At 48.1% G+C, this 26,475-nt stretch overlaps 1 protein-coding gene across 1 annotated transcript; it reads right to left on the reverse strand.

Moving 5' to 3' along the window:
- Positions 1-413: 413 nt before the first annotated feature.
- On the reverse strand, positions 414-23,511 carry LOC135818780 (uncharacterized). Its single transcript, XM_065332029.1, has 8 exons — positions 23,424-23,511; positions 11,866-11,926; positions 11,365-11,532; positions 10,719-10,790; positions 8,116-8,484; positions 5,022-5,173; positions 2,290-2,437; positions 414-451 (listed from the first exon to the last, which is right to left on the reverse strand). Exons 1-8 carry the CDS (start codon positions 23,436-23,438, stop codon positions 441-443), a joined length of 996 nt encoding a protein of 331 aa, XP_065188101.1. The 5' UTR covers positions 23,439-23,511; the 3' UTR covers positions 414-440.
- Positions 23,512-26,475: the final 2,964 nt, after the last annotated feature.

The following is a 26,475-nucleotide window of genomic DNA, read 5'->3' on the forward strand; positions in this document are numbered from 1 at the left end:
ATCATGGTACCTTGCTACCCAGCCATCATGGTACCTTGCTACCCAGCCATCATGGTACCTTGCTACCCAGCCATCATGGTACCTTGCTACCCAGCCATCATGGTACCTTGCTACCCAGCCATCATGGTACTGATACTACCCAGCCATCATGGTACCGATACTGAACCCTGTCCAATTGGGCATCTGGAATCTGAAAAATCTGAATCAAGTCGTTATCAGGCATATAATATTATGTATTATTGACATCGTGCGGTGGGCAATACAACACTCAATATCTGACCTCGTGGCTGGCGCCGTTCGTGTAGCTATCGGACTGTATTGCCCTTGTACTCAGTCAATAGTACAAACTTCTCCCAACGAAGAAACTAGTGAACGAGGTGTTAACTCCAATTTTCAGCATGCTTTACTACTTACCGAACGACGTGATAGGCGTATTAAGTCTATTGATTGTCTGTGCAGTGCAGGGGACAAACATTCAAAGGATATCCAGTGTTAGAATCATCAAGTCGCAACCGTACTCAAAGAACAAAACACCGGAAAGCGATATCCAAAACAGACGAAGACTCGCCTTCACGAAATTGCAACATGGCGGATGTGGCGTTCACCACAACACCATTCTTCCACGCCGACATGAACTAATCAGTCAGTAATGAAAACGTGTCAACAGCTCCAGAAGTAGAGGCACAAGAAAAGAAGGAGGAGATGACTGGGTACTATAGACAGGATTCCAGGCAAAGGCTGTAGGGGCTGCAGTACCCCCTCCCTCCCCCTCCCCCCCCCCCCCTCTGACGGTATTCCCCTAACTCTGATATTGCACCACCCTATTCATTTTTCGATTTTTACACAGCGAAGATGCGGCCACAAATTATTCGTTCCGCATGGTCTCTGCACCGGTAAGTTGCACGTTTGGTGAAAGGGCAATTGAGTGACAAAAAAAGTGGACAAACTGTTTTTATCCCCTCTGCCCCCCCCCCCCCTCCCCACACAGAGGGAGAGAGAAAAGAGAGACAGAGACAGAGAGAGAGAGATAGAGAGAGAGAGAGAGACAGAGAGAGAGAGAGAGAGAGAGAGAGAGAGAGAGAGAGAGAGAGATAGAGATAGAGATAGAGATAGAGATAGAGAGATAGAGAGATAGAGAGATAGAGAGATAGAGAGATAGAGAGATAGAGAGAGAGATAGAGAGATAGGGAGAGAGAGAGAGAGAAATAGAGAGAGTGAGAGAGAGAGAGAGAGAGAGAGAGAGAGAGAGATAGCTAGATAGATAGAGATAGATAGATAGAGATAGATAGATAGATAGAGAGAGAGAGAGAGAGAGAGAGAGAGAGAGAGAGAGAGAGAGAGAGAGAGAGAGAGAGAGAGAGAGAGAGAGAGAGAGAGAGAGAGAGAGAGAGAGAGAGAGCAGAGACGGAGACAAAGAGAGAGACAGGCACATAGAGGCAGAGAGAGAGAGAGAGAGAGAGAGAGAGAGAGAGAGAGAGAGAGAGAGAGAGAGAGAGAGAGAGAGAGAGAGAGAGAGAGAGAGAGAGAGAGAGAGAGAGAGAGAGAGAGAGAGGCAGAGACGGAGACAAAGAGAGAGACAGGCACATAGAGGCAGAGACAGACAGACAGACAGACAGACAGACAGACAGGCACATAGAGGCAGAGACAGACAGACAGACAGACAGACAGACAGACAGACAGACAGACAGACAGACAGACAGACAGACAGACAGACAGACTGACAGACAGACTGACAGACCGACAGACAGACAGACAGACAGACAGACAGACAGACAGACAGACAGACAGACAGACAGACAGATTGACCGACAGACAGACAGACAGACAGACATACAGACAGACAGACAGACAGACAGACAAACAGACAGACAAACAGACAGGTAGACAGGGAATCAGACAGAGAAACAGACAGAGACAGACAGATACTGTGACAGACGGAGGGACAGCGGTAGATAGATAGATCGATAGATATATAGATCGATAGAGAGAGGTCATCAGCCTATCCCCCAATCAACTTATGGAGCATTTCCATTACTGGAATCCCAACCACACACACCTGATGTCCATACACTGATCCCCGTCCTGGCAATGGCCAATGCATCCCTCGTTATCACTGTAAAAAATTCCATTTTTGTTGATTCTTCATCATCATCACAATGGTCTGCATCGAGTTATGGTATAACAACAAATTGGAGGGCTTGAATCTTTTTTGTAAAAATCGAAATATTTTCCGGGTTGGAGGGAGGGAAACAAAGGTCTGGATGCTGTACTTTAGGATGAAACACTTACCTTTGCTTGCACAGATGTAGGCGTTTGAAGTCTTTTGCGGTGTCCTCACGCTGTTAGTCAGGGTAGTGTATTCCAAAAACTTGTTGGTCTTTTTCCTCCAGATCCAGATAGTCCTCACGTGCTCTCTTGGGAAGTGTGCGGTGGCCTCCTGCGATGAGTAGAGAACAAGACAAAGTTATGCACAGAATGTCACTAGGGTGTGAAGCGGTTCTACTGCTAGCTGTCGACACTCGTTGCAGTGGTTGTGACACTTAGTGCCTCATCCGTCATGGTCTGCCTTGCCAGAGATTGAAATGGTATTGTTTGGCCATTTGTAGCCAGTCACAATTTCCCCTAACTCACTACATGTATTAGTATCCTTCATATTCAACTACTCACTGTCAGGTGTGTTAGCCTAGCCTGTCTGCTCGTTATCTTTCATAAACAGTGTTGCATGACGTATTGCTTTTACATTATTCGTTCTTTTTGCATTCTCTCTTTTGATATCCTAATTTTGGGAATGCACAAATCAAACAATGCATTTACACATGATCTAGCATAGGGAGAAATGAGTGGTTTTTGCTCATGGGTTCATGGGCAGGAGAAGCACGTGAGTGAGATAGTTGTCTTTGTTATTTGGTGTTGGCCACTGATCAGTGTGTTTCTGGTGCATGTGTCTCCCATGGCTCAAAGGCTGTGTTCTTAATTAACACTAGTAAGCGGAACTTCTCACTTTTTCACATGCTTTTCTGGCTTTTGGGCTGTCATGCATATAGAAACCTGCCCTGGATAACATTTCCCACGTGTTCTCTTTTTCAGTCACTTAGACTGGTGGGGTAAAAAATTACTACTGTTAAACCTAATTTTAGGTTCGTAGTTAGTTTCTTCTCACCGGCGTAAATTCTAGGTGTACAGGTGGAATCCTGATAATTCGAATATGGCTTAATTCGAATATACCGCTTAATTAGAAGTTTTTCCAGGACCGATTTCTGTCAATACGATTCCCACACAACTTTTTCTGATAATTCGAACCTCGAACCAGACATGTCCGGAGTCTCACGGATTCCACTTACATAGAAAATGTGTGGGATTTGTGCTAATCATTCAAAGTTAGCAAAGTGTAATTCGAAGTTCACTGTACACTGTACTGGTCAGTTCAGTTTGCATGAGCAGGCTGTGCCGGTCAGTTCAGTATCCGTGAAATCTGTGTCTAAGGTCCATAGCGCAACTCTGCGTGACCATGAGAGCATTTTGACATACATTATTGTGTTGTGGGTTCATGTTTGGATAATTAGAATGTCCGGCTGATTCGAAGTTTTTTCCTGGCATTTCGAGGGTCTAATTATCAGGATTCCGCCTGTATTACAAATTTAAAATGTTGGCACCTTGGACCTGACAATTTCGGGTGTAATGTAGAATTTGCTGACCAGCATTCCCTACACATAAAGTAAATACTCTGGTGCCTTCTAGGTTTAATCTTTAAAGTTTGATAATGTTTCTCTACCAATTTTACCCAAATCAAAGTTACAAGAAACTAACTCTCCTTCTCCATGCGCTCTAAGTTCAAAGTTACACCGAAAATATACTGTTTCGAATAGTGTTGAAACGAGCGTATCTATAACAAACGAGCGATCAGTTCCACTAACGAGCAAGCTATTGAGCGAGCTAACGAGTTTCATTGATGTGGCAAATATGATTTTTTGAATAATTTTTTTTCTAAGTTCGATTTTTTTCAGCTGGTTCAAATTATCACCGCCGGCATTTGGGGTTGCTGCTGCTTCACTTCGGACTGCTGTTTGGTGTCGAGGTGTCTTTTCAGCGCCGTCGTCGAGTAGCCTTTGTAAGAATAGACCGTTTTGCAAAGATTGCAAGTAGTCCTGGCCTTCGCTGCATCGCGGGAGAAAACTTCCAAACGACTGAGCGTAACTATTTTACTTTCACTCGAATGGAAAGGTGACCGAAGCATATCCTGCGACAGGCCAGCAGATGCAGAACAAGACATCAGTAGAGTCCACCAAAGCTGCAACGACAACTGAAACAACTCAAGTGTAGTGCAGGTAAACAGTCACTGTAACTGCGAGTGATTTTCACTTTGCGCGGGACTGGAGTCTCGATTGACCAGGGAGTCGTAAAATATTTTACGACTCCCCGGTCGACATGTACTGCCATGTGTACGGAGTACGGTGTACGGTGTTCGTTAGTGCAAACGAGCTGGCCGCACAAACAAGCCGAGTTTCTGGCGAGCGAGCTAACGAGTATCCGGTGAGATCGTTTTAACACTAGTTTCGAAATACCCGCAGGCGTCACGCACTCTAAGCTTTGACTCAAATTGCTGTTTTCTGTGAAAGAATGCATGTGCGTTTGGGCGCACATGAATCGCAAGTGTGCACGCACACACGCAAGTTGTGGACACAACTTTTTAGCGTCCCTATTCAAGGAGACAAGATCTTCAACAAAACGAATGCCTTAGTGGTCTACATAATTATGTTGAACTTGTGTTCACAGCTGCATTGAATTGATTGACTCTACAACAGGAGATCATCAGAATTGGAACTGACCTGGACTTAGCCAATTCTAGCTGGCAGTAGCTATGCTATGTGATCAATCCGGTGCACCAACAGGTCACGCTTGTTTTGGTTTTTCTTGTTTTTTGTTGTTGTTGTTTTTTACACTGTAATAGCCTCTTTTTACCACCCGTCTTGTGACTAGTTGTCCTAGACACTTGCAATAGTGAAAGGGATTGTGCTGCTCACCTGGAAGCACTCATTGCTGTGCAGTCTCTGCGCCCACTTCTGTCTCAGCAGATTCATACCGTATTGACGACAGGTGGACACTGCGGTGTCTCTGGTGACCTTTTCGTGGCTGATTACCAGATTGTAACCTGAACATGTGAGCGCTTTGGACGCTGCAGAGGAGAACACAAGGTAAAACATTGATGGGTTACATTATTAACATTAAACACTGGCATTGATTAACCCTTATCCGACCGGCCAGCCAAATCGATGACTATCCGTCTGTACTCACTCATTTTATCGAATCTGCATCATTCCTGTTGCTATGCAGAAGACGTTACTTCAGTAATGTCTGGCGCTAGCCAGGGTCCACACAGCTTTAATTTGGTATTTGTTTGTTTGTTTGTGTGTTTGTGTCACGCCTGGCACTATCCCGTATCTGTCCCGTACCGTACCGTACCATCAAACACAGCTGGCCACAATATTCAAATAGGGCTTTCAAATGCAAGGTCATAACGTTTGTATCACGCATGGCGCTATCCCGTATCTGTCCCGTACCGTACCGTACCATCAAACACAGTTGGCCACAAACATCTGGCCACAATATTCAAATAGGGCTTTCAAATGCAAGATCATAACGTGAATCAACTTGGAAGAATGAGTATGAATGCGAAGTGTATTGGGGAATGCATGCAGGGCGATAGTGCGGGTTCGAATCCCAGGTTATGCCTTAAAAAAATAGGAGAAATGAAAAATTTAAAACATCCCTATGCTTTTTTTTGCGTAGGTCATCAAGGCAAAAAAGCATTCCGTAGCGCCCTGAGCTTCCAAGCTCTCTCGTTTTATTCGCGTCGGTGCACAAATGCAGTTGAATGCACTACTTCAGTACATGTGTAGAGGTAGCTACCAAAATCCAAGCTGGCTTGGAATGCTCACATTGCAACACAGCAGCATGGGAGTGTTAGTTGTCTGATGGAGTTACGAAAAATCAGAGGTCGGAGTTCGGCTGCCCCTGCTGTAGCTTCACACACAGGTCTAGTGCACTGTAGCATCATAGCCACCTGTCGGCTTCGGCGAGTCTGTGCGTTAACGTACTGCGCGCCTCTGTTTGCCATTTTCAGGCACGCTTTTGCCTCGTCTTGAAACAAGACTGTGACTGGAAGGTGATCATTGGTGCTGCCGTTTTTTGCGGAGTAGAAGGCGCACTTTGAACACTCAAAATTTACCACAAATCGGGGTGGGATTTATACTCTGATGGCGTAATTAACGGTGATAAAATAGGATACAAGTAAATAAGCGACGAGGTGACAATAGTTTTAGAATTGCAATAAACAGAACGAGCTGAAAAGTTAGTTCACAAAGGCTTTCTTATGTTCAAAACGAGTCAATACGAAGGCGGTGAAGAAAAGGGAAGGAGAAACAAATTTGACACGGAAGAAATGATGAAGAAGAATACTACGAACTAGTTTACGCACAAGACTCCTCCGGAAGTTACGTTGTACAAATGAAATCAGTCAAGAAAGGTACTAAAACCTTTGCGGTGCATCAGTCAATGTGGACCGGAGTTTGTTTTGCGTACCGTAACTAATAAAGAGAAATGAAGTGAGAATAAACACCTATGGAAGTGAGAATAAACACCTATGGAAATGATAATATCCCAACATTAAGGGGACAACAGGAAAGCTGTGACAGCATATAAAACCAACTATACGTCAAAAACTCTACCGTACTATTCATTTTTCATCATTCCTTTCATATCTCACATTTTTCTCCTTCCCTGTTCTTCACCGCCTTCATATCCACTCGTTTTGAACATGATCAAGCCTTTGTGAAATAAATTTTCAGCTCGTTCTGTTTATCGCAGTTCAACAACAGGATATGCATGTATGTTTGTATTTCGTTGCAAAAAAACCGGTAAGGCTTTTACTCCAGTGCGGCGTATACTCCGGAAAATACGCTATTAACGCACTCATGCAAATAACTTAGTGTCCCTTCTTTAAATATCCATCGCAAATGGGGCACTATTCAAGAGAGGGAACTATTTGCTTCAGTGCTGGTACGTTACGTTATCCATCATAAAAGCAAAGATAGCCTAAAAGTTCGCATTAAACTATCACGACTCACAGAAACGGCAAAAAAAATTGATCCTACGACAACCAGTGTAGTGACATGGACCAGAAATATAGCAACAGAACGCCAATTTGGTGCATGGGTTCTTTTTTTTACAAGGACGGGGGGGCTATTCAAGAGAGGGCTTTATTTTGCATTGGCTCTTAGAGACTGGGGCACGAAATAGCGCACTATTGAAGAGAGAGAGAGAGAGAGAGAGACAGACAGACAGACAGACAGACAGACAGACAGACAGACAGACAGACTGACAGACAGACAGACAGACAGACAGACAGACAGACAGACAGACAGACAGACAGACAGACAGACAGACAGACAGACAGACAGACAGACAGACAGACAGACACAGGCAGAGACAGACGGAGAGAGAGAGAGAAAGATAGAGTGAGATAGGGAGATAGATAGATAGAGAGAGAGAGAGAGAGAGAGAGAGAGAGAGAGAGAGAGAGAGAGAGAGAGAGAGAGAGAGAGAGAGAGCTCTAATCGCACGAGTACGGTATCTGGGCAGGAACAGTACACTCTACACTCCATGCATGTACATACTCAAGTAATAATTTTACAAGTGTCAGACAATGTGCAGTTCTTATTGCTTTTTGGAGCGATAGCGTTGGATATTTAATGCTTTTTTATGCTGAAAATGGAGAAGGACAAAATTTTACGAGTTATCACTAACTGCCCACCAACGTAACCAGATATTATACAGTCAGCTAGTGCGACAAAATGGCACAAAACTGACAAGGAGTACAGAGACTTTTGTCCTTCTCCTTTTTCAGCATAATATATTTAATTGGCTCAGCATCCAAGTTCAGTTTTTTGTAAGTTAGCAATTGGATTCAAACTGTTGGGGATAGATTGGGTGGAGCAACTTGGATGGAAAGTTGTACGGTCATGATTGCACTCTAAAAAAAACAGCCTCTCCAGCCCTGGGTCTATTTTGAAAATCGGGAGACTGCACAATTCCAATGAGAGAGGTTGGAGTACCTACCTTCCTCGCACACGAGGCCGCTCAATCCCGTAGTGACGGCCGTCTTTAATTTCAGAAGGCTGTTGAAAAAGTTTCTTTGATGCACGCTCATACTCCTTTTCCCACGGCGGAGCATGCGAGCACTAACCGAGGAGAGGTATATTGCTTCGTTGCCAACAACCTGACGCGTCCAGACAGTTTTATAAGCCCGGCGAAAATTTGCCCGCAGGAACATTTGTATCCTCGTTCCCAGTGTCTCGGTGGGCAGGGAGAGTCCCATGGATCGGCAGATGGCTCCAGCCATGGCATGGCTGTACCACCCCCTATCGCTGGTGTGCAAATACACTGTCCTCCTATTAATGTTGTATTGGTCCCTGAGGTTCAACGGCCCTGGGCATGTAACAAAAAGGGAAAAAGATGCCAAAAAGGGTGCAGCACACATCAATGGAATTTACACACACTTGAGGGGAATTAAAAGCGTTTCTGCTGTAACTCTGAGTTTCGCGGTTTTAACCGATCATCAGACAGCAACTTGACTACAGTTTTCAGAAGATAAGATTGATATAGGCTGCAAGCTTGGATCATAGCGTGAATGGATGATCCTGGATGATAGTGTAATTATGAAAATGATTGCGTGAGTTGGTTGATGGGGTGCAATGGAATTTATAATGTGCTGGGTTTTAGCCAAGTCAAAACAGTACGAGGGAGGGGGGGGGGGAGGAGGGGGGGGGCAGGAGAGGGCTTGGGAAACAGTTACGTATACCCCAAATTGTCTTGCCACGCAAAATGCGACGTACCGGGCGAACCCCCGACTTCACACCAGACAAATGGGCCCTTATGAACCCTCTGAAACAAGTCCAAATTGTAGTGACTATGCACTGGGTATACACACACACGCACGCACGCACACACACACACACACACAGACACACATAAATGCACACACACACAAATGCACACACACACGCACACAAACGCACACACACACATACACACACAAACACGCACACACACACACACACACACACAAACACGCACCTTGACCTTCAACGCCCATCGCCGGAGGCGATGATAGCAATGCTACGGCAGAAGCCATAGCAACTTGTGCTGGGATTACACCATTCAACAGCTTGCAAGGCTGAAGAATTGACCGTCACTATTCAGCCTGGTCTACACCATACAGCTATTTGGAGTGACATTTTCTGGCCAGTGAATCCCTTTTTTGGTCTTTTTAATTTTTTTAATTTTTTCTTTTTCTTTTTTTTTTCCCGCACACACATCACACCACATACTCCGGCATGCACTGGCTGTTGGTAACCACCCAGGAGAATGAAAGAAAAGTCAGGAAGAGTCTGAGAAAGAGAAGAAAGACGTGTGTGACCATAATCGTCGGGAATCGAACCCGCAATCTATCGTTTGGAAATCGCTGCACATACCACTGCACCATATGGGACACACACGCACACACACACACACACACACACACGCACGCACACACAAACGCACACACACACACATACACGCACACACATACTTGGTCCGTTTCATCGCAATTGTCGCTTATCTTCCACACACCTTTTGACAGGTAAAACCCAGTCCGATTTCAATATCTAACTCACATTCGGTTGGGAGGTTGAGATGGAAAGATCAAAGGAGACCAGAAAGAAAAAATCATCGCGACTGGCGCTAGTGGCATCGCGATTCGTACGATTTTGAAGGGAAAGTGGGGAACTTTTCGCTGCAGTGAATGCACTGCACTGCAGTCTGCAGTGAATGCACACATTCACTGCAGCGAAAAGCCAAGCGCAGCTCAAAGACCGGAACTGTAGCAGGGGAAATCGACATCCTGACCTGGAGAGCGTGACAGTCACGGCCAGGCCAGCCAGCTCAGTCGCCACGTTTGAACTGCAACGACCTGGCATTCTTTGCAAGCCTGCAAACTGATGGGAGATGGTGGCAAAGAAGACATTGTCCGACCTGGCAGTGGCAGTACAAGAGTCATGGTCAGCGTATCTAGCAGAGCGTATGACAGCTGTCTGGAGAGGGATGTGTGCCTGATTCAAAAACATTCTTGAAACACAGAGTACTGTAGTGACACATGGGCCACGCTGCCCACGTTCCTCCAAGTGCCAAAGTGACAGCCACTACTCTGTTCCTTTCCCATCGCTGCCATACGCCAAGCGGAGAAAGCAAGAGATACTCTACGCCAGCAGCTATACAGACCAGCGAATGCCAGCTCTAGTGACATCAGCTCAAGTGATACAGAGCCAGAGTCGGATAAACTAGAGCGTGAGTGCAAGAACGCGCTCCGTCGCTGTTTTCTTTAGTACATTTTTTGTAACCTTGCTTCCTTTCTTCGACTTGCTTCACCAGATTCCATCGCTGATTTTTTTTTCTTGTGGCGGACAGGAATCCTGTATCATGCTTCTTCACTATGCGTATTGGAAATTTTACAGAGCGGCAAAAAAAACTCCTGTTCTTAGTTGCGATAGATAAGCGACAATTGCGATGAAACGGACCAAGTACACTCACACGCACACACAAATGCACCCACACACACCCACACACACACAAACGCACACACACACACACAAACGCACACGTGATGTATTTGATTTTCTTACATGCACACATTTCCTGCGAACCAGCACGGCAGACAAGTCCCTGCGGACAGTTAGCACTCTCTACGCAGGATTCTGAACAGGGCACAGACAAGCACAGCACAGCAAACAATCATTACTGGTCAAGTCAGCCTTCAGAGCTTTACTACAGTGCATCTACGTCACTGAAGCAAACACCGGGTGTTGCACTTCCACAGACATGCGAACACTGGGCTGCGGAATGATGCAAGGAGCACTCTGGAGTGACGAGACTGCACTACATCGAGCAGCACTGTACATCCTCCACAAAACGTATTTTATTGTGAAGCCTTTAAGAGATTGATTTCAAAAAGTTGAATGAGCTTCTTTTTTCAGTGTTGCAAAGCTGTGTCCCCACCCCGTATCACTCTCCAATCCCCCGTGTGCCTCTCCAATGCTCTACCAGTAGGCTCTGGTACAATCAGCATCCCAACAGAGACCAGTCGACATCCAAACACATACTTCCAGTGTTACTACACGGGTTATTGAGATGCACGCAGCCCCTGACTCTAACCAACACACCTAATCAACATGCAGACCAGTAAGCGTGATCCCCAAGACATTAAACAATTCGTACGTTTGAGGGAGTTGAAATGGGAAACATGTGAAGGCGAATGTTTAAAAAACTTACTTTGGCAGCTTGGCACGGTACTGAGCTGGCCTTGAGCATTGCATCCTGGTCGAGCCTCACCCACCAGCATGAAACCCAAGGAGCACGAATACTGTGCGTGTCCGGGGTGGGAAACGGTGATCTGTTGTCGCCTTCCATTCTCAATTGCCGGAACTTTGCAATTGATAGCTGCACATGAGAAAACACGTTTCCCATTAGTTGAAACACATTGCAAACAGATCAGTGTTACATGAATCAGCGAGGTCCCACATGGTAAAAGCAAATTTAGTGGGGTATGAATCCAGACCGTGGATCCTTCTTTCCCAACCCACAGGAATTTGCCAAGACTGGTAGCTCTAAGATTCTCGACATCTTTGGTGCAAGGTGAAAAGCGCCCACTGCCCGCCGCCTTGAAGAATGCCGGAATGAAGTGAAAGAACACTATTTTAAACAGCGCACGCAGAGAATATGCCGCTGCTGAGTATGCAGGGACACTGCAACGGTGATTTACACAACACTTACCCAGTGCTGGAGTTGCGTGCAGCGTCGCCAAACAAATTGCGGCCACTATGGCAATGGCGCTCTGTAGGAGACAAACAAACCAACAAACAAACAAGTCATAATTATACAGCTACAAGGACGACTGATTGCACTGTGAGCATTTCCTGTATCTATGGTATGGTATTGTTATTTGAATTCACCAATCGAACAGGCATATCTGCCTTCTTGCTGGGATGGCCAGAGCCAACCACGGCTCCTACTAATTGATGAATATGATAATGTGAAGCAAAAATAAATGGTACTTTGTCAGCTATATTATTCTGTACAAAAATATGTTGACATGTATGTGTAAAATGTTATCCGATGATCGCAAGGTAGGTTCGGAAAGGTCCAAGAGAGGAAGCTATGTGTCGGGTAGCCGAATGTCTCAGTACTCCTGTGTCAGTTTCGTGGCATTTTGTCGCACTCGCTGACTGTATAAGATCCAGTTACGTTGGCGGACAGTTTGTCATAACTCGTAACATGTTGTCCTTCTTCTTCATCAGTATAATGGTTCCCGTCTTCATAATTAAAATGGTCACAGCTCTGTACATGGTCACTACATACCTATATGGTCACTAACAAACAAACAAACAAACACAAACAAGGCCGGTCCTGGAAGCTCGAGGTAGAGTGCTCAATGTACGAATGTACAGAGCAGTATACACACACAACAGAGGCGAAAGGCTGTGTTAGCTGTAACTTAAAGTTTCACGCTTTAATGACTCGGTATCACTGCCCTGTTATCGCCTCTATTCTCACCTTTATCCGTTAACTCTCACAAAACAACTCAGTACCATTGTCCCAATGCCACGTCTTCACTTCGCACATATGCACTAACTTCCACACTAGCATCAAATATTTAGGCCTGCTCGTAGAGAATTCGATAGTGAATGCTGCTGTCTGATGATCGTTCGATGCGTGAAACTTTAAGTTACAGCTAACACAGCCTTTCGCCTCTGTTGTGTGTGTATATGGTCACTACATACCTATATATGGTCACTACATATCTATACATGGTCACTACATATCTATATATGGTCACTACGTATCTATTATTGTCAGTAAAACCTGTCTAAGACGACCGCTCAGGGGACCTTCAAAATTTGGTCTGTTACCAGGTGGTCTCCTTAGACAGGAGAAGGTCATTTGAGTGGAAATTGCATCCCTTGATCCTGGTCTTCTAGGACAGGTGGTCGGCTTATCCGAGTGGTCACCACACACAAGTTTTAGTGTTTATGTGATATGGTGCACCGCTGTGCATTGTCACAGACGGTACACAGTGTGGTATGTGCAAGCCTTGCTTTCACAGATGGTGCTGCAGGGATCCCTACCACCTACGCAGGCCATGCAGGGCTTCCAGGTATCCCTACCTGAAACAGTCAACGCTATTGCATGCCTCGGCCCACTGGTTACATTTTCAGATCCATCGGCGCCCTGTGTGTGTGCGCGTGCGTGTGTGTGTGTATGTGTGTGGGTGTGTGCATGGGTGCATGCCTGCGTGTGTGTGTGTTTGTGTGCGTATGCGTGTGTGTGTGTGTATGTGTGTGTGTGGGGGGGGGGGGGGTGGTGCGCACGTGCGTGTGTGTATAGGTGGGTGTGTTTGTATGAACTTATTTTTTCATTTTGCAGGACTATATTTCATTTATTAGCCATGTCGCAGCACACTGTTTTTGTGAATTTGCTGTTTAATTTTTTGTTGACTTGCTTTCCCTTTCGCCAAGTCGCAGCACACTGTTTGTGTGACCCTACTTCGAACTACAGTACTGGTAAATGATGTGTGTATGTGCGTGTGTATGTATCTATGTGTGTGTGTGTGTGTGTGTGCGTGTGTATGTATCTATGTGTGTGTGTGTGTGTGTGTGTGTGCGTGTGTATGTATCTATGTGTGTGTGTGTGTGTGTGTGTGTGTGTGTGTGTGTGTGTGTGTGTGTGTGTGTGTGTGTGTGTGTGTGTGTGTGTGCGTGTGTATGTATCTATGTGTGTGTGTGTGTGTGTGTGTGTGTGTGTGTGTGTGTGTGTGTGTGTGTGTGTGTGTGTGTGTGTGTGTGTGTGTATGTATCTGTGTGTGTGTGTGTGTGTGTGTGTGTGTGTGTGTGTGTGTGTGTGTGTGTGTGTGTGTGTGTGTGTGTGTGTGTGTGTGTGTGTGTGTGTGTGTGTGTGTGTGTGTGTGTGTGTGTGTGTGTGTGTGTGTGTGTGTGTGACTCTACAGGAGTCAGTTAGGAATTTTGTAGGTCTCATCGTTTAATTAGTTTTTGTTAGTTTTCAAGCCCAGAGTCGTCCCTGGGACATTTCCCAGTAGAAGTCCACAGCGGAAAGTCAACAGAGTAGATTACAGGACAAACTTCGGGTGTCGTCACCCTGCCTCTGATTTCCGCTGTTGGACCCATCGCGAGGCCTTGCAAGCCCGTGAATGGAGCCATCTACCGCACGCAGTAGGAGACGAAAGGAGCTTACAGAGGCGTTCCACAAGGCGAAACGACTTATCCCGTCACCAATGCTCATGTTTCCTCTCGTCTCCGCCTCGCTCAACGACAAACACGTGACCTACATGGCAGTGTATACCAGGACCAGGACCAGGTGTGTGTGTGCGTGTGTGTGTGTGCATATGTTTATGTGTGTGTGTGTGTGTGTGTGTGTGTGTGTGTGTGTGTCTGTGTCTGTGTGACGTTACCACACACAGCAAAGCCAAGTTGACCATATAAAGAGTGGTTATGTATAGGTGCATGTGGGTCCTGTCTGCCATGTTACTGTGACCATATATAGACAAGGCACATTGCATTTGACCACAAATAGAGTGACCATGTACGAACTCAGCCGAGTTGGGAATGCATTATTGGAAATATGGCTGAAAGCTCTGTCGCAATATTTAGTTGGAACAATTTGACCATAATTATATAGAGCAATGACCACAAATAGAGGATTGCTGGGCCACTGAGTCCAACATACATGTATAGACATGTAGTGTTCCAGTAGATCCCGTAGGTTACCGTTTGCTAGGTCGATGTATTGTATGCTGACCCGGCACATGTGAGCATGATGCTAGTACTGACTAGACACTGTTAGGACCTGTCTAGACATGCGATTGTCTGTACCGTAGCATTAATCTAGTACATGCATGGCATGCAATACCTGCCGGATCATATGACGGAACTGGTTTGCTGATTGGCTGTAGGTCTGTTCGCTTTATCAGCTGTGTTTTTGTTATAGTACGAGTTTCACTTTGGGGAGAAGAGAGTTCTTTTTTGTCTCTTTGGAAAGCAGAGTTTTTTTGGTCCTGGAGAGAGGACAATAGCAGAGTTGGTATGTCCGTGCCAAGGCACGATGATGTGTGCATACTATTAGTCTAGAGATTTTCGTTCAGTTACGAAGAACAGAAATAAATACAGTCTTCTTTGGAGTCCAGATTCCGTGACCGAACAACTGGTCCTTCGAGCCGGATTCGAGTCCGAGGCAGTAATCGGAGTCGATGGAAAAAAGAACGAGCGTCAGGTCGACGAAGGGTAAGCCTCCTTCGCGATATGGAGAGTGGGATAGTGTCTCCCAAGTTTCCAAGAAATCCAGTAAGGAAGCCGAACTGGAACTCGCGGCCAGGATACGCGAGAGAGAGTTGCAAGCTGCTGAGGAATTAGTCCAGCTGGAGGCTGAGGCGGTCGAAAAGAGATTGGAACTCAACAGAGAGTTGGTGACCAAGCGATTGGCTGCAGACAGAGCAGCGCTGGAGTTGGAGCTCTCAGAGAAAGGCTCCACCGCGAGCAGCCGCAGGAGTCGGAGAGATGAAAGTGCACAGAGACTGTCCCACGCAGGTGTTGGACAAGGGCTCACGACAGAAGCACTCGTGCGCCATCATCAACTCCTTGAGAAGCTCAAAATTACCAGCGCAGAGTCTGGGAGAGCAGGGCGCGCCTTCAGCGTGGTGGACGCAGTTGACATCCAGCCAGCCAAGCCAAGACAAACACCAGCTGGTAGTCTGCATCCATGCATGAGTGCTGTGGATGTGGAACGAAGAAGTCCCCAGAGCTGGCTACCAAGTAAGACCAGAACGGTGGAAGTGGAAGCTGGTCGAAGTGACGGACTGCCATCCACAGTGACACATGCACAGTCCATTGTCATTGATGGTCCAGTGAGCAGCGACAGCGCTAGCGGCAGTCAAGTACATGCAGGTATGTCTGGTGATAGTGCAGTGAATCCTGTGTTGCAGAGTAAGGGCCCTTACACACTACGTACATGTAAAACGCAACTAACTTGAGCATACGTTGCGTATGCGCCAGCCTGATCAAGTGCAGTTGCACACTGACAGGTGATCTGCTTTTTACGTACATGTACTGATGTAGTGCAGTTCGGATGAAAATTAATGTTCTGCTCTCAGAACGAGTGCTGTGTGTGCTTCTTCGATTTCGTTCTGCATCTTGTGTTGGAGCCATGCCCATGGAGCTCAGGTTGACTCCGGCAAGGAGAAAGCGGCGACGTAAAATTGTTGCCGCCATGATATTGCAGGACCTGCAGAAGCTAGTGAAGTCGTCTGATGGCGGTCCTGTTCTTGATATTTTCTAGATGACTGATCGCAGTTGCTCAAATTTCATGGTCACGACGATGCTCAGCATGCTGTTGCGGAATGGTACCGTCAAAATACAGAATTGGTCGCAACTTGTGGACAGCTCACCCTGAGAACGAGTTTGGAACGCCTTGTTTTTTGATATATCGCCCACAGCTCTATGAGCTTCGTCTCCATTTCTTCTGTGCACTGGATTTTCGGCATCGTGTCGCGCTCAGCAATCAAACAAGATCGAGTCTACTACGGCTTGAACAACACGAGTTCAGGTACGAGAATTTCAGAAGCAGGCGAAAAGTCCAATGGACAGCTGAAATTGAAACACGGAAATCCACACAGCACCAAACAGCAAAAACACCAACAAGAAGTTGAAGTCCGAAAGCGCGGGAAGGCATAAAAGCTAAAAAGCTAAAAAGCAGCCTTCTACACCCGTCCGAGATCTGAGTAAAACGTTTACGCAACTTTTTAGATTTCGTGCCATATGACGTCAGTCGACATGGCAACTTTTACAGGAACGCAACAAAAAAGCGGTTTTCTACGTAGTGTGTAAGGGCCCTAACAGTTTTGCCCCAGTAGCTGTGGCTAATACTAGTAACAACGCACAACACAGACCAGGAGAGACGGTCACTGTGCAGTCCAGCTTTGCACCATTCACCACAACTAGTCTGAAGCCACAACTGCCCCGAGGCCCACAGTATCAGACACCAGCTAACCAGAAGTATCACCCTGCTGTGACATCTCAAGTGCAGCCAAGTAGCTACACAGTCCAGCAGAAAGTGCCTAGCCAGCTTGGACAGGCCAGAGTAGTGAGTGCAAGAGGTCAATCAGCCAGACCCACAGCCAGCAGCCAGAATCCTGCAACTACTTTCTACCCACCGTATGTACAGCAGCAAAGTGCACCAGCAGCTGCACAGAGTCAGTTGGCTACGCAGTGTAGTCAGCCAGATGGACGACGTCCATATACATCACCAGCTGCGAATCCTGCAACTTTCTACACGCCATATTATGTACAGCAAAGTGCACCAGCAGCTGCACAGAGTCAGTTGGCTACGCAGTATAGTCAGCCAGATGGACAACGTCCATATACGTCACCAGCTGCTTACCCTCATGCCGGGACATACAGATCCCATTTGAAGCCGTTGAAGCTACCGCAGTTTGACGGAGCGCCAGTGAACTATGTCCCTTGGAGACAGAAATTCATGAGTTTCGTGGGAACAGACCCCCACACAACTGAGCACTACAAGATGGCGAGACTGAGAGAGTCACTCGCCGGAGGGAGTGCCGAGGAACTCGTCCAGGACATTATGGACGGAACAGGCGCCTTTCAAGCAGCTTTGGTGGAAATAGAAGCCTGGTATGGCGGTGAGGAGCGACAAATTGAGCGTCACGAGAAAGATATCCTGACGTGGCCCAAGATTGACAACGCTAAAGCCACCGACAAGCTAAAGAAGTTTGCTCTAAAGCTGCGGAGTACCCTGGTCAACATGAAGTCGTGTGGCATTGCTCCCGGCCGTGAACTGTACCTAGCAGCAACCCAGAAAATACCACCGACCCTCCTGCTGAGGTATTTTGAGCTGCACGAGGACCGGAACTGCGATGTTTGCAACTTTGCAGACTGGCTACTGAATCTGGTTCATATGCTGAGGAAGGTAGAGGAGAGGCAGGCAGAGACCCACAAGACACCCACATCAACGGCAGTGCTGCAGAAGTCACAAAGCCGACACGATCATCGACCACATAGAACGTTGGCAACTACGGCAGGAAATGAGACGCCAAAGGCCAGATGCAAGAAGTGTGGAGAGGGCCACGGCTTAGCTGACTGCCGGGCATTTGCCACCTTGTCAACAGCAGACAGGTGGAAATTCGTTAATCCGTTGAATGTGTGTACCTGCTGCCTGCGCGTTGCTGGCCATCGTTCTGCTGAGTGCAGGAGCAACCCATGTGCTAAGTGCGGTGGAAAACACCATGACATGCTCCACATTGTGAGACAACAGCAGAGCTACAGCAGGAAGACGGACAAAGAGCCAGCCAGCATGAATCAAAGCAATCGACTGGACAGTCCACAGCGAGGCGGTGGATTACGTGAGAAGCCACAGCGTCCATCCGACACAGCAGCGACGGCCACAGCAACCACCTGCACCGCTAACACCGGGGTCCAGGTTGCATTCATGACTGTGCCAGTCAAGCTGCAACACCAAGACCAGACATATGATGCAGTGGCACTGATCGACTCGGCATCATCGACCAGCTATATCAGGGCTGACGTTGCTGAGAGCTTGGGTGTCAGCGGGCCAGATGAGCAGCTCACCACCTCAGTCCTAGGCGGAACGACAGTAACAGGCCGCCGGCAGAGAGTCAACCTGACCATCCACAGTCATGATGGTGACTACAGCACGGCGTTCCAAGCATGGACCCAGCCCGACATCACAGCTCCGCTACCGGCCGTTGACTGGCATCAGATGAGCCAACAATTCCCCCACCTCCAGCAACTACCGCTACCACAGGTCGACTCGCGGCAGGTAGACATCCTGATTGGTATCGATGTCATTGACGTACACCGAGTGCTGGAGGAGGCCACTGGGCGCGCGGGAGAGCCCATTGCACGCCGTCTACCACTCGGCTGGGTTTGCTTTGGGCCGGTGTACATGCCGACGGATGCCACATCCGAGTGCACGCTGCACGCATCTGCAGTATGTGAGCCATTGCTCGATACACTGGTCGCTAAGTTCTGGGAGGATGACCAGGTGGGCATGCAACCACAATCTGACAAGACGATGGCTGAGATAGAAGCAGAGCACCTCGTGGCTGACAGGATGAAAATCACTGATGGTCGTGTCACGACAGGCATCCCTTGGATTCGGCCAGACCACCAGCCACAGCTGCCGCCAAACCGAGCCATGGCAGAGAAGCGGCTGATCAGCCTCGAGCGATCTCTTCTCAAGAAGCCGGACATCCAAGCAGAGTACGACAGAGTCTTCCAATCATACATCGACAAGGGATATGTGGTCCGCTGTGAGGATAGTGCCGCCAGCGACGGTGACCAATGGCTACTACCGCACTTTCCTGTCGTGCGCCACGACAAGGCGACCACGAAAGTGAGGGTTGTCTTCGATGCAGCGGCTCGTCAGCGGGGTGTGTCTCTCAATGATGAGATGTACACTGGTCCGAAACTGCAACATGACCTGATTCACGTCCTACTCAGGTTCTGCCGTGAACCGGTTGCGATCGTAGGAGACATTGCAGAGATGTTCCTGCAGGTCCAGCTACAACAGCAAGATCGGCGGTACGTACGCTTCCTGTGGTGCAAGTCGACAGACGAGCAACCATCCATTTACGAGTTTACTCGACTCGTGTTCGGACTGAAGGCATCACCGTTCATCGCCTGCCGAGCTCTGAGGGAGGTAGCCGCACAGCATGGGGAACAGTACGACTCAGCAGCCCGAGCAGCGGTCGAGGAATCGTTCTACGTTGACGATTTCCTGAACTCACAACCATCAGTACCAGCCGGCATCTCAGTACGGCAGGGGGTGCAGGACCTGCTCCACATGGGCTCGTTTCACCTGCGGAAATGGCGCAGTAACAGCCGTGACGTGCTCCGTTCTATCCCGGAGGCCGACCGAGCAGCCGACGCACTGGTGAGCATCGATGATTGCAGCGACGCCGCATCAGCTGCAGTCGTGAAGACGCTTGGTGTCGTGTGGGACGCAGCGTCTGACACGTTCAGCTATCGCTACAACACACCGGACGACCAGCGGCTGACGAAACGAAGCGTCCTATCCAAGATGGCCAGCATCTATGACCCAAGAGGGCATATTTCGCCGTTTACGATAAGGGCTCGACTGCTGTTCCAGGAGGCATGCATTCTCGGCTGTTCCTGGGATGACCGTCTCCCATCAGAGCTGGAGACCAAGTGGCAGAGGTGGTTTGCAGAACTACCAGATCTAGCTGGGATCAAAGTGCCACGATGCTTCAAAAGCATGGAGCGCCAGGCTGACACCGCGAAGCTCACAGTACATACCTTCACCGATGCCTCGGCGCACGCCACTTCAGCTGTCAGTTATGTCCGCGCGGCGTATCCGGATGGTTTTGTGAAGGTCAGCCTTGCATTCGCCAAGGCGCGGGCAACCCCAATCAAGAAAGTCACCATCCCTAAGTTGGAGTTGCGAGGTGCAGTACTTGGCCTGCGCACCAGCAAAGTTGTCAGCCAAGCCCTCGCTATTCCTGTTGCTGAACATGTGTTCTGGACCGATTCCCTCAACGTCGTGTACTGGGTGAGGAGCCATGCCAAGAACTTCACTTCAGATGTCGCCTGCCGGGTCGGTGAGATTCAAGCCGACACCAAAGCTAGCCAATGGAGACACGTACCAGGAGTCCTCAACCCAGCCGACTTCCCATCTCGAGGTATGAAAGTGCTGGACCTCGTTGGACGTCACACATGGTGGAGTGGTCCGGACTTCCTGACCAGACCGGAGACAGAGTGGCCGCTTGTGGAGCTTGCTACCCCTCCGCAACTACCTGGTGAGCTGAAGAAGAAGCCATGTATGACATTCGCCAGCCAGGTGACGCCATCTCGACTAGATCCTGCCACATATTCGACGTGGGAGCGTCTTACCAGGGTGACTGCCTGGTGCTTACGGTTCGTACAAAATGCCCGACGGCAGACTGCGACAGTCACGAGGGGGGAAACCCACGTCGACACCGCCAACACCAGTGCCCCACTAGTCTATGTCCGTTTAGCAAGCGGTCATAAGCCAAGATCAGTAGTGACAGTACCGGTGCTGACGGCAGCAGAAGTAGCAGGAGCCGAACGACATTGGTTTGCACAAGCTCAGCTGTCAGCGTACCCAGCAACGCTTAAGCGCTTACGGGCAGGTGAGGAATTACCACCATCTGACCCTCTCTACCGGCTCAACGCGGTCCTGGATGCGACGTCACACCCTGCTCTCATGGTCGTCAACGGACGACTGAAGCATGCTGTCAACCTACCTGTTGGTGTTCGCCAGCCAGTGATCCTACCACAGCGTCACCGAGTCACTACGCTACTCATCCAGCGCGAAGACGACCTCTGTTGCCATGGTGTCGGAACCCAGCACCTGCTGTCCAACCTACGACGGAGATTCTGGATTGTACATGGTACATCAGCGATCAAAAGTGTACGTGCACAATGCGTTACATGCAGCCGACTGATGAGTAAGGCTGCGGAGCAGATCATGGGACCGCTACCCAACCATCGCACGTGTGGTTCTCTCAAACCATTTACCAGATGTGGAGTAGATTACGCAGGACCGTTCTACACAAAGCAAGGGCGTGGTCGAGTGCAGCAGAAGCGGTACATGTGCGTTTTCACCTGTTTGGAGACCAGAGCATGCCACTTGGAGATGGCCTTCTCTTTGGACACAGAAGCATTCCTGATGGCATTCTCCAGATTCATCAAGCGTCGCGGCACTCCGTCCATCATGGTGTCGGACAACGGCACGAACTTTACAGCTGCCGAGCGAGAGCTCCGAGAGGCGAGCGAAGCCATTGATCGCACGCAAGTCAGCAGGAAATTCGCTCATGAAGGAATAGAGTGGCGGTTCAATCCTCCGCGGGCACCCCACTTCGGAGGAGTATTCGAAATTGTTGTGAAAGCTGCTAAGCGTGCCATCACCACAGTACTCGCTAATGCTTCGCTTACCGACGAGGAGTTGCTGACCGCACTGATTGAAGCAGAGCATCTCATCAACACTCGTCCGCTGACTACAGTCTCAGATGATGCTCAGGATGATCAGCCCCTCACTCCCCAGCATTTCCTTGTGGGACGTATGGATGCGCCTCTGGCCAAGGAAGTGACGGTGCTTGGTGAGCATCAGCATCAGCGGAAGAGATGGGCGGCAGTACAGCGATTAGTAGACGACGTGTGGCAGCGATGGAAAAGAGAGCTTCTACCATCCTTGAACCTCCGGAAGTGCTGGCGCCAGGCCAAGAAGAGCTTGAAGGTGGGTGACGTGGTGATGTGGATGAGTCCCGGCACTCCGCGCGGAGAGTTGCCATTGGGTCGCATTATGGAGACCTTCCCAGGAAAGGACAACAAGGTGCGCGTCGCGGACGTCAAGATTGGAGGCAAGATCCTGCAACGTGCCATCCATCATCTCGTTCCTTTGCCAGTTGGAAATGAGTAACAGTGATGGACATGATTATGTAGTTGTGTCACACTCGGATTGTTTTTGTTTTTTTTTAGTGTGGTTTTCTCCTCGTGTGAGAGGGGGATATGTTCCAGTAGATCCCGTAGGTTACCGTTTGCTAGGTCGATGTATTGTGTGCTGACCCGGCACATGTGAGCATGATGCTAGTACTGACTAGACACTGTTAGGACCTGTCTAGACATGCGATTGTCTGTACCGTAGCATTAATCTAGTACATGCATGGCATGCAATACCTGCCGGATCATATGACGGAACTGGTTTGCTGATTGGCTGTAGGTCTGTTCGCTTTATCAGCTGTGTTTTGTTATAGTACGAGTTTCACTTTGGGGAGAAGAGAGTTCTTTTTTGTCTCTTTGGAAAGCAGAGTTTTTTTGGTCCTGGAGAGAGGACAATAGCAGAGTTGGTATGTCCGTGCCAAGGCACGATGATGTGTGCATACTATTAGTCTAGAGATTTTCGTTCAGTTACGAAGAACAGAAATAAATACAGTCTTCTTTGGAGTCCAGATTCCGTGACCGAACATGTAGTCTATGTCAATGTCTACCTAGCCTGCACTATTCATCGCCTTAACGAAAGGTGTTATACAGTACGAGATAGCGGTAGCTATTTCGGCGATGACATAGGAAAGGTGTTTGCCCCCCCCCCCCCCACACACACACCGGAGCTCGCGCCTTTCCGCCAACTTGACTTGACACTTGACTGAGCAGAAACCGTGCTCCGGTGTGGGGAGCAAACACCTCTCCTATGAAGCAAGATGCAATACGAAAACATACGAAACAAGAAAAGCGATAACTTTCTCTTACCGTGCGAAAAGCCATTGTGGACGAGAGTGTTCCGCGGTAGCTCTTCCTCTAAACTGCTCCTTTCCAGATGATTACAGACTGAAGGATTCTTCGGATTGACATCGGCCTTTGTACAAGTCCTGGTGATTGGTTTGGCCAGTCCAACAGTTACTTTGTCGTTCCTAGACGTGGGCGCCCTTATTAGGGAATCGCCGAGATTCGTTCACGGATGTCTCCTTCAATCCTTGCGTACGGTGTGAGGGTTTGGTTCTTTTTCTGGGCGAGTTCGCATGAACTGTTGATGTGCATGCTGCTGGCCTGAGCTGAGAGAGCTAAATACTTGTATGGGCCCATTGGACTAGAATGCAGAACTCTCGACCAGTTCAAAAGGACACCCCTCTACGAGGGCGCCAGAAGGGAATCACCGGGGTCCGTTCACGGATGTCTCGCTCCATCCTGTAACTACGGGTCGACATTCTGGTTCTTGTTCTGGGCGAGTTCGCGTGAACTGCCCCACAAGGGACAGAGAAATACTTCAGTAGGTACTAGGTACATGGTCGTCCCTGTACGAGGGCGCAATAAGGGAACCACGGGGATCTGTTCACGGATGCCCAGCTCTTGCGAATGCGCGCCACGGTCTGGACCTTTTTCGGAGCGAGTTCGCGTGAACTGTCCCACACGCTTATTTGTAGAGGATATAACCCGAGTCAGAGGGTTATACCGGCTGAATATAAATCCCGACTGCGATAGCAGGAGGGATTTATATGAGGGTACGGTATAACCCGACTACGAGGGTCATATCCTACTTATGCCAGGTACCCCTACGCATTTCCAGAACAACGAACCTATTTGGAGATCTCCTACATCATGCAGTACATGAACATCTTCTGATGGTTATCAGTTGTCAGTTGAAAGAATGGTCGAGCAAGGTCAGAAGGAGATTCCTCCGTGGATGTTTGGCATAAGATTTCCTTTCAGTACCAGTGCATATTGTAGCATCTTCATGATCTTGTCTTGAGTCGTGAGCGATGCGGAAGTCGACTGAATTGCTGCGGTGCTGGAGTTTGTCGTTAAATCAAACTACCGTCACTAGTTAGATTACAGACTCTTCTGAGTAAGTGTTACTATAATTATGGTACAGTGCTGATTTTCACATGCGGCATCTTATAATCAGTTTTGCTTGCAAGTAGATGCATTTGCATGCACTGTTTTGTATCACATTTCAATCCAATCTATTGTAGCCTTTTCCAATCGGGTTGAAGTACATGTACACTGGTATTATAAACTTATTTACGAAGGAGACAGTCTGTTGATGATCTTCAACTCTTCGAAGTACAATGTACATTGCTGACCCATTCGGGATACTTCGTGGTTATTCGACGTTCTTTATCCTCAGATTCAGTATAACAGAATACTCTGTAGACGAATTCCAGGTCATTCCTCTTTTCCATTGTGTACTGTTCCTCGTCAGTGTGCCGTTCTGTGTGGAGTGTACACGTGCATGTGGTGTCCGTTGTGTCTGTTTATGTATGGTCCGTGCGCTGGAGTACTGCCGCCGTACAAGTTCACTGCCTTTCAGGCAGTGAACATGTACGGTGGCAGTGCCCTAGCGTACGTACCGTGCACCGGGATTTATATTCTATATAAATCCCGCGCGGGATTTATACTGGCCTATATAACCATGGCTAGACGAGCGCTGATTGGCTGAAAACAGGCCCTCCGTACCGTACCATGGTATAATAAATGGATAGAATCCACACCCAACTCGCCTCATTAGGAAACCGTAGCCAGGGTAGCGAAGATGGATCCTGCATGCTTTGTCTTTCTATATTTCTGACTCCATGAAGTTGCCTTCATATTTATTATTATTATTATTACTATTTTATTTATTTTACTAGAGTGTTTCCCACAGACTCCACCGATCAGAACCTATGTAGCCAAGACGAGAAAAACCAGCTTTAGTGTGGGCAAAAGGCAAGGCCAGAGAAAAAGAGATTTGGGACCTAGTGACGGCAGTAGTATGTGCTCTGGAGGAGCGGGTATGGAAAATTTCTTTTAGGAGAGAGCTACATGTGCTGCTATGGACAGAGCGAAATACAAGAATAAAAAGCTTCAAATTGACTCGGAAAGAAATGTGAGAGAGATTGTATAGGCTAAGAATATGAGAGGCGTTGGTAAAGTTATCGAAACCAAAAAAACTATTCTTAGACACCTGTTAAATAGCCGGACATACTTATCAAAAAAAAACTCCCAGCGGAGGTCCGCTCAAGTTCTTCCTTGCATACCTTCCGTAATTCTGTTCTTCATTTTTAGGGTACCCTGTCAAAAGGCCTTAGGCCTGTGGGGATTGCCCTATCAAAAATTTAATAATAACAATAATAATAATAATAAAATAGTAAGAACTGAGGGTGTGGACGTATGCGCTACTTGCATACTCCAATGACGACTGAATAACACTAAGGTAAAAGCTACGCCGTGCGTGGAATGGCAAGAGATGTCTTGACATGCGGTAGGCGCCGAGTTTCCTGTTGACAGACCCAATCAAACCGTCAATTTGTGGCCCAAAAGTAAGGTGCTCGTCAATGACAATGCCAAGATAGCGTGCGGACTGCGCTCGAAGAACATGGACGCCGCCAATGACGACACTGGCGGAACCAGGCACTGCTGTTGTCTTTCTGTGAAGGAGGAGGAACTTCGTCTTTGCTGGGTTCAGCGTCATGCGCTTCTCTTCCATGTAGACAGACAGCTTGGCCAGATCTCCGTTCAAAGCTCCGATGACTTCCTCAGCAGGGTCACCAGCTGCATACATATTCACATCATCCGCAAACTGCAGAACTGTGGAACTGTTGACGCATGAGGGAAGACCACGGACATAGAGGCTGAATAGGATAGGTCCCAAAACAGACCCCTGCGGAACACCCTGCTGCGTACATGGCACGCGTGGCAGGCCCTCTGGTGCAATGAGCTGCTGCGTTAGATCACTCAGGTAGTTCGATCACTCAGGTAGCTTTTAAACCATGCCAGAGCCGAGTCACCATTATAGACTCACCAATCCCACAATCAAATAACTCAT

The sequence above is a fragment of the Sycon ciliatum genome, chromosome 6 (genome assembly GCF_964019385.1).
Source record: "Sycon ciliatum chromosome 6, ocSycCili1.1, whole genome shotgun sequence".
In the NCBI taxonomy this organism is placed as follows: domain Eukaryota; kingdom Metazoa; phylum Porifera; class Calcarea; order Leucosolenida; family Sycettidae; genus Sycon; species Sycon ciliatum.

What these genes read in the sequence shown, in the direction of transcription:
- LOC135818780 (XM_065332029.1), bottom strand. An exon ending in GCACGCAACTCCAGCACTGG is followed by an intron (nt 11,533 to 11,865) that starts GTAAGTGTTGTG and finishes TCTCATGTGCAG; the next exon opens with CTATCAATTGCAAAGTTCCG. An exon ending in TTCGCAGGAAATGTGTGCAT is followed by an intron (nt 8,485 to 10,718) that starts GTAAGAAAATCA and finishes TTACATGCCCAG; the next exon opens with GGCCGTTGAACCTCAGGGAC.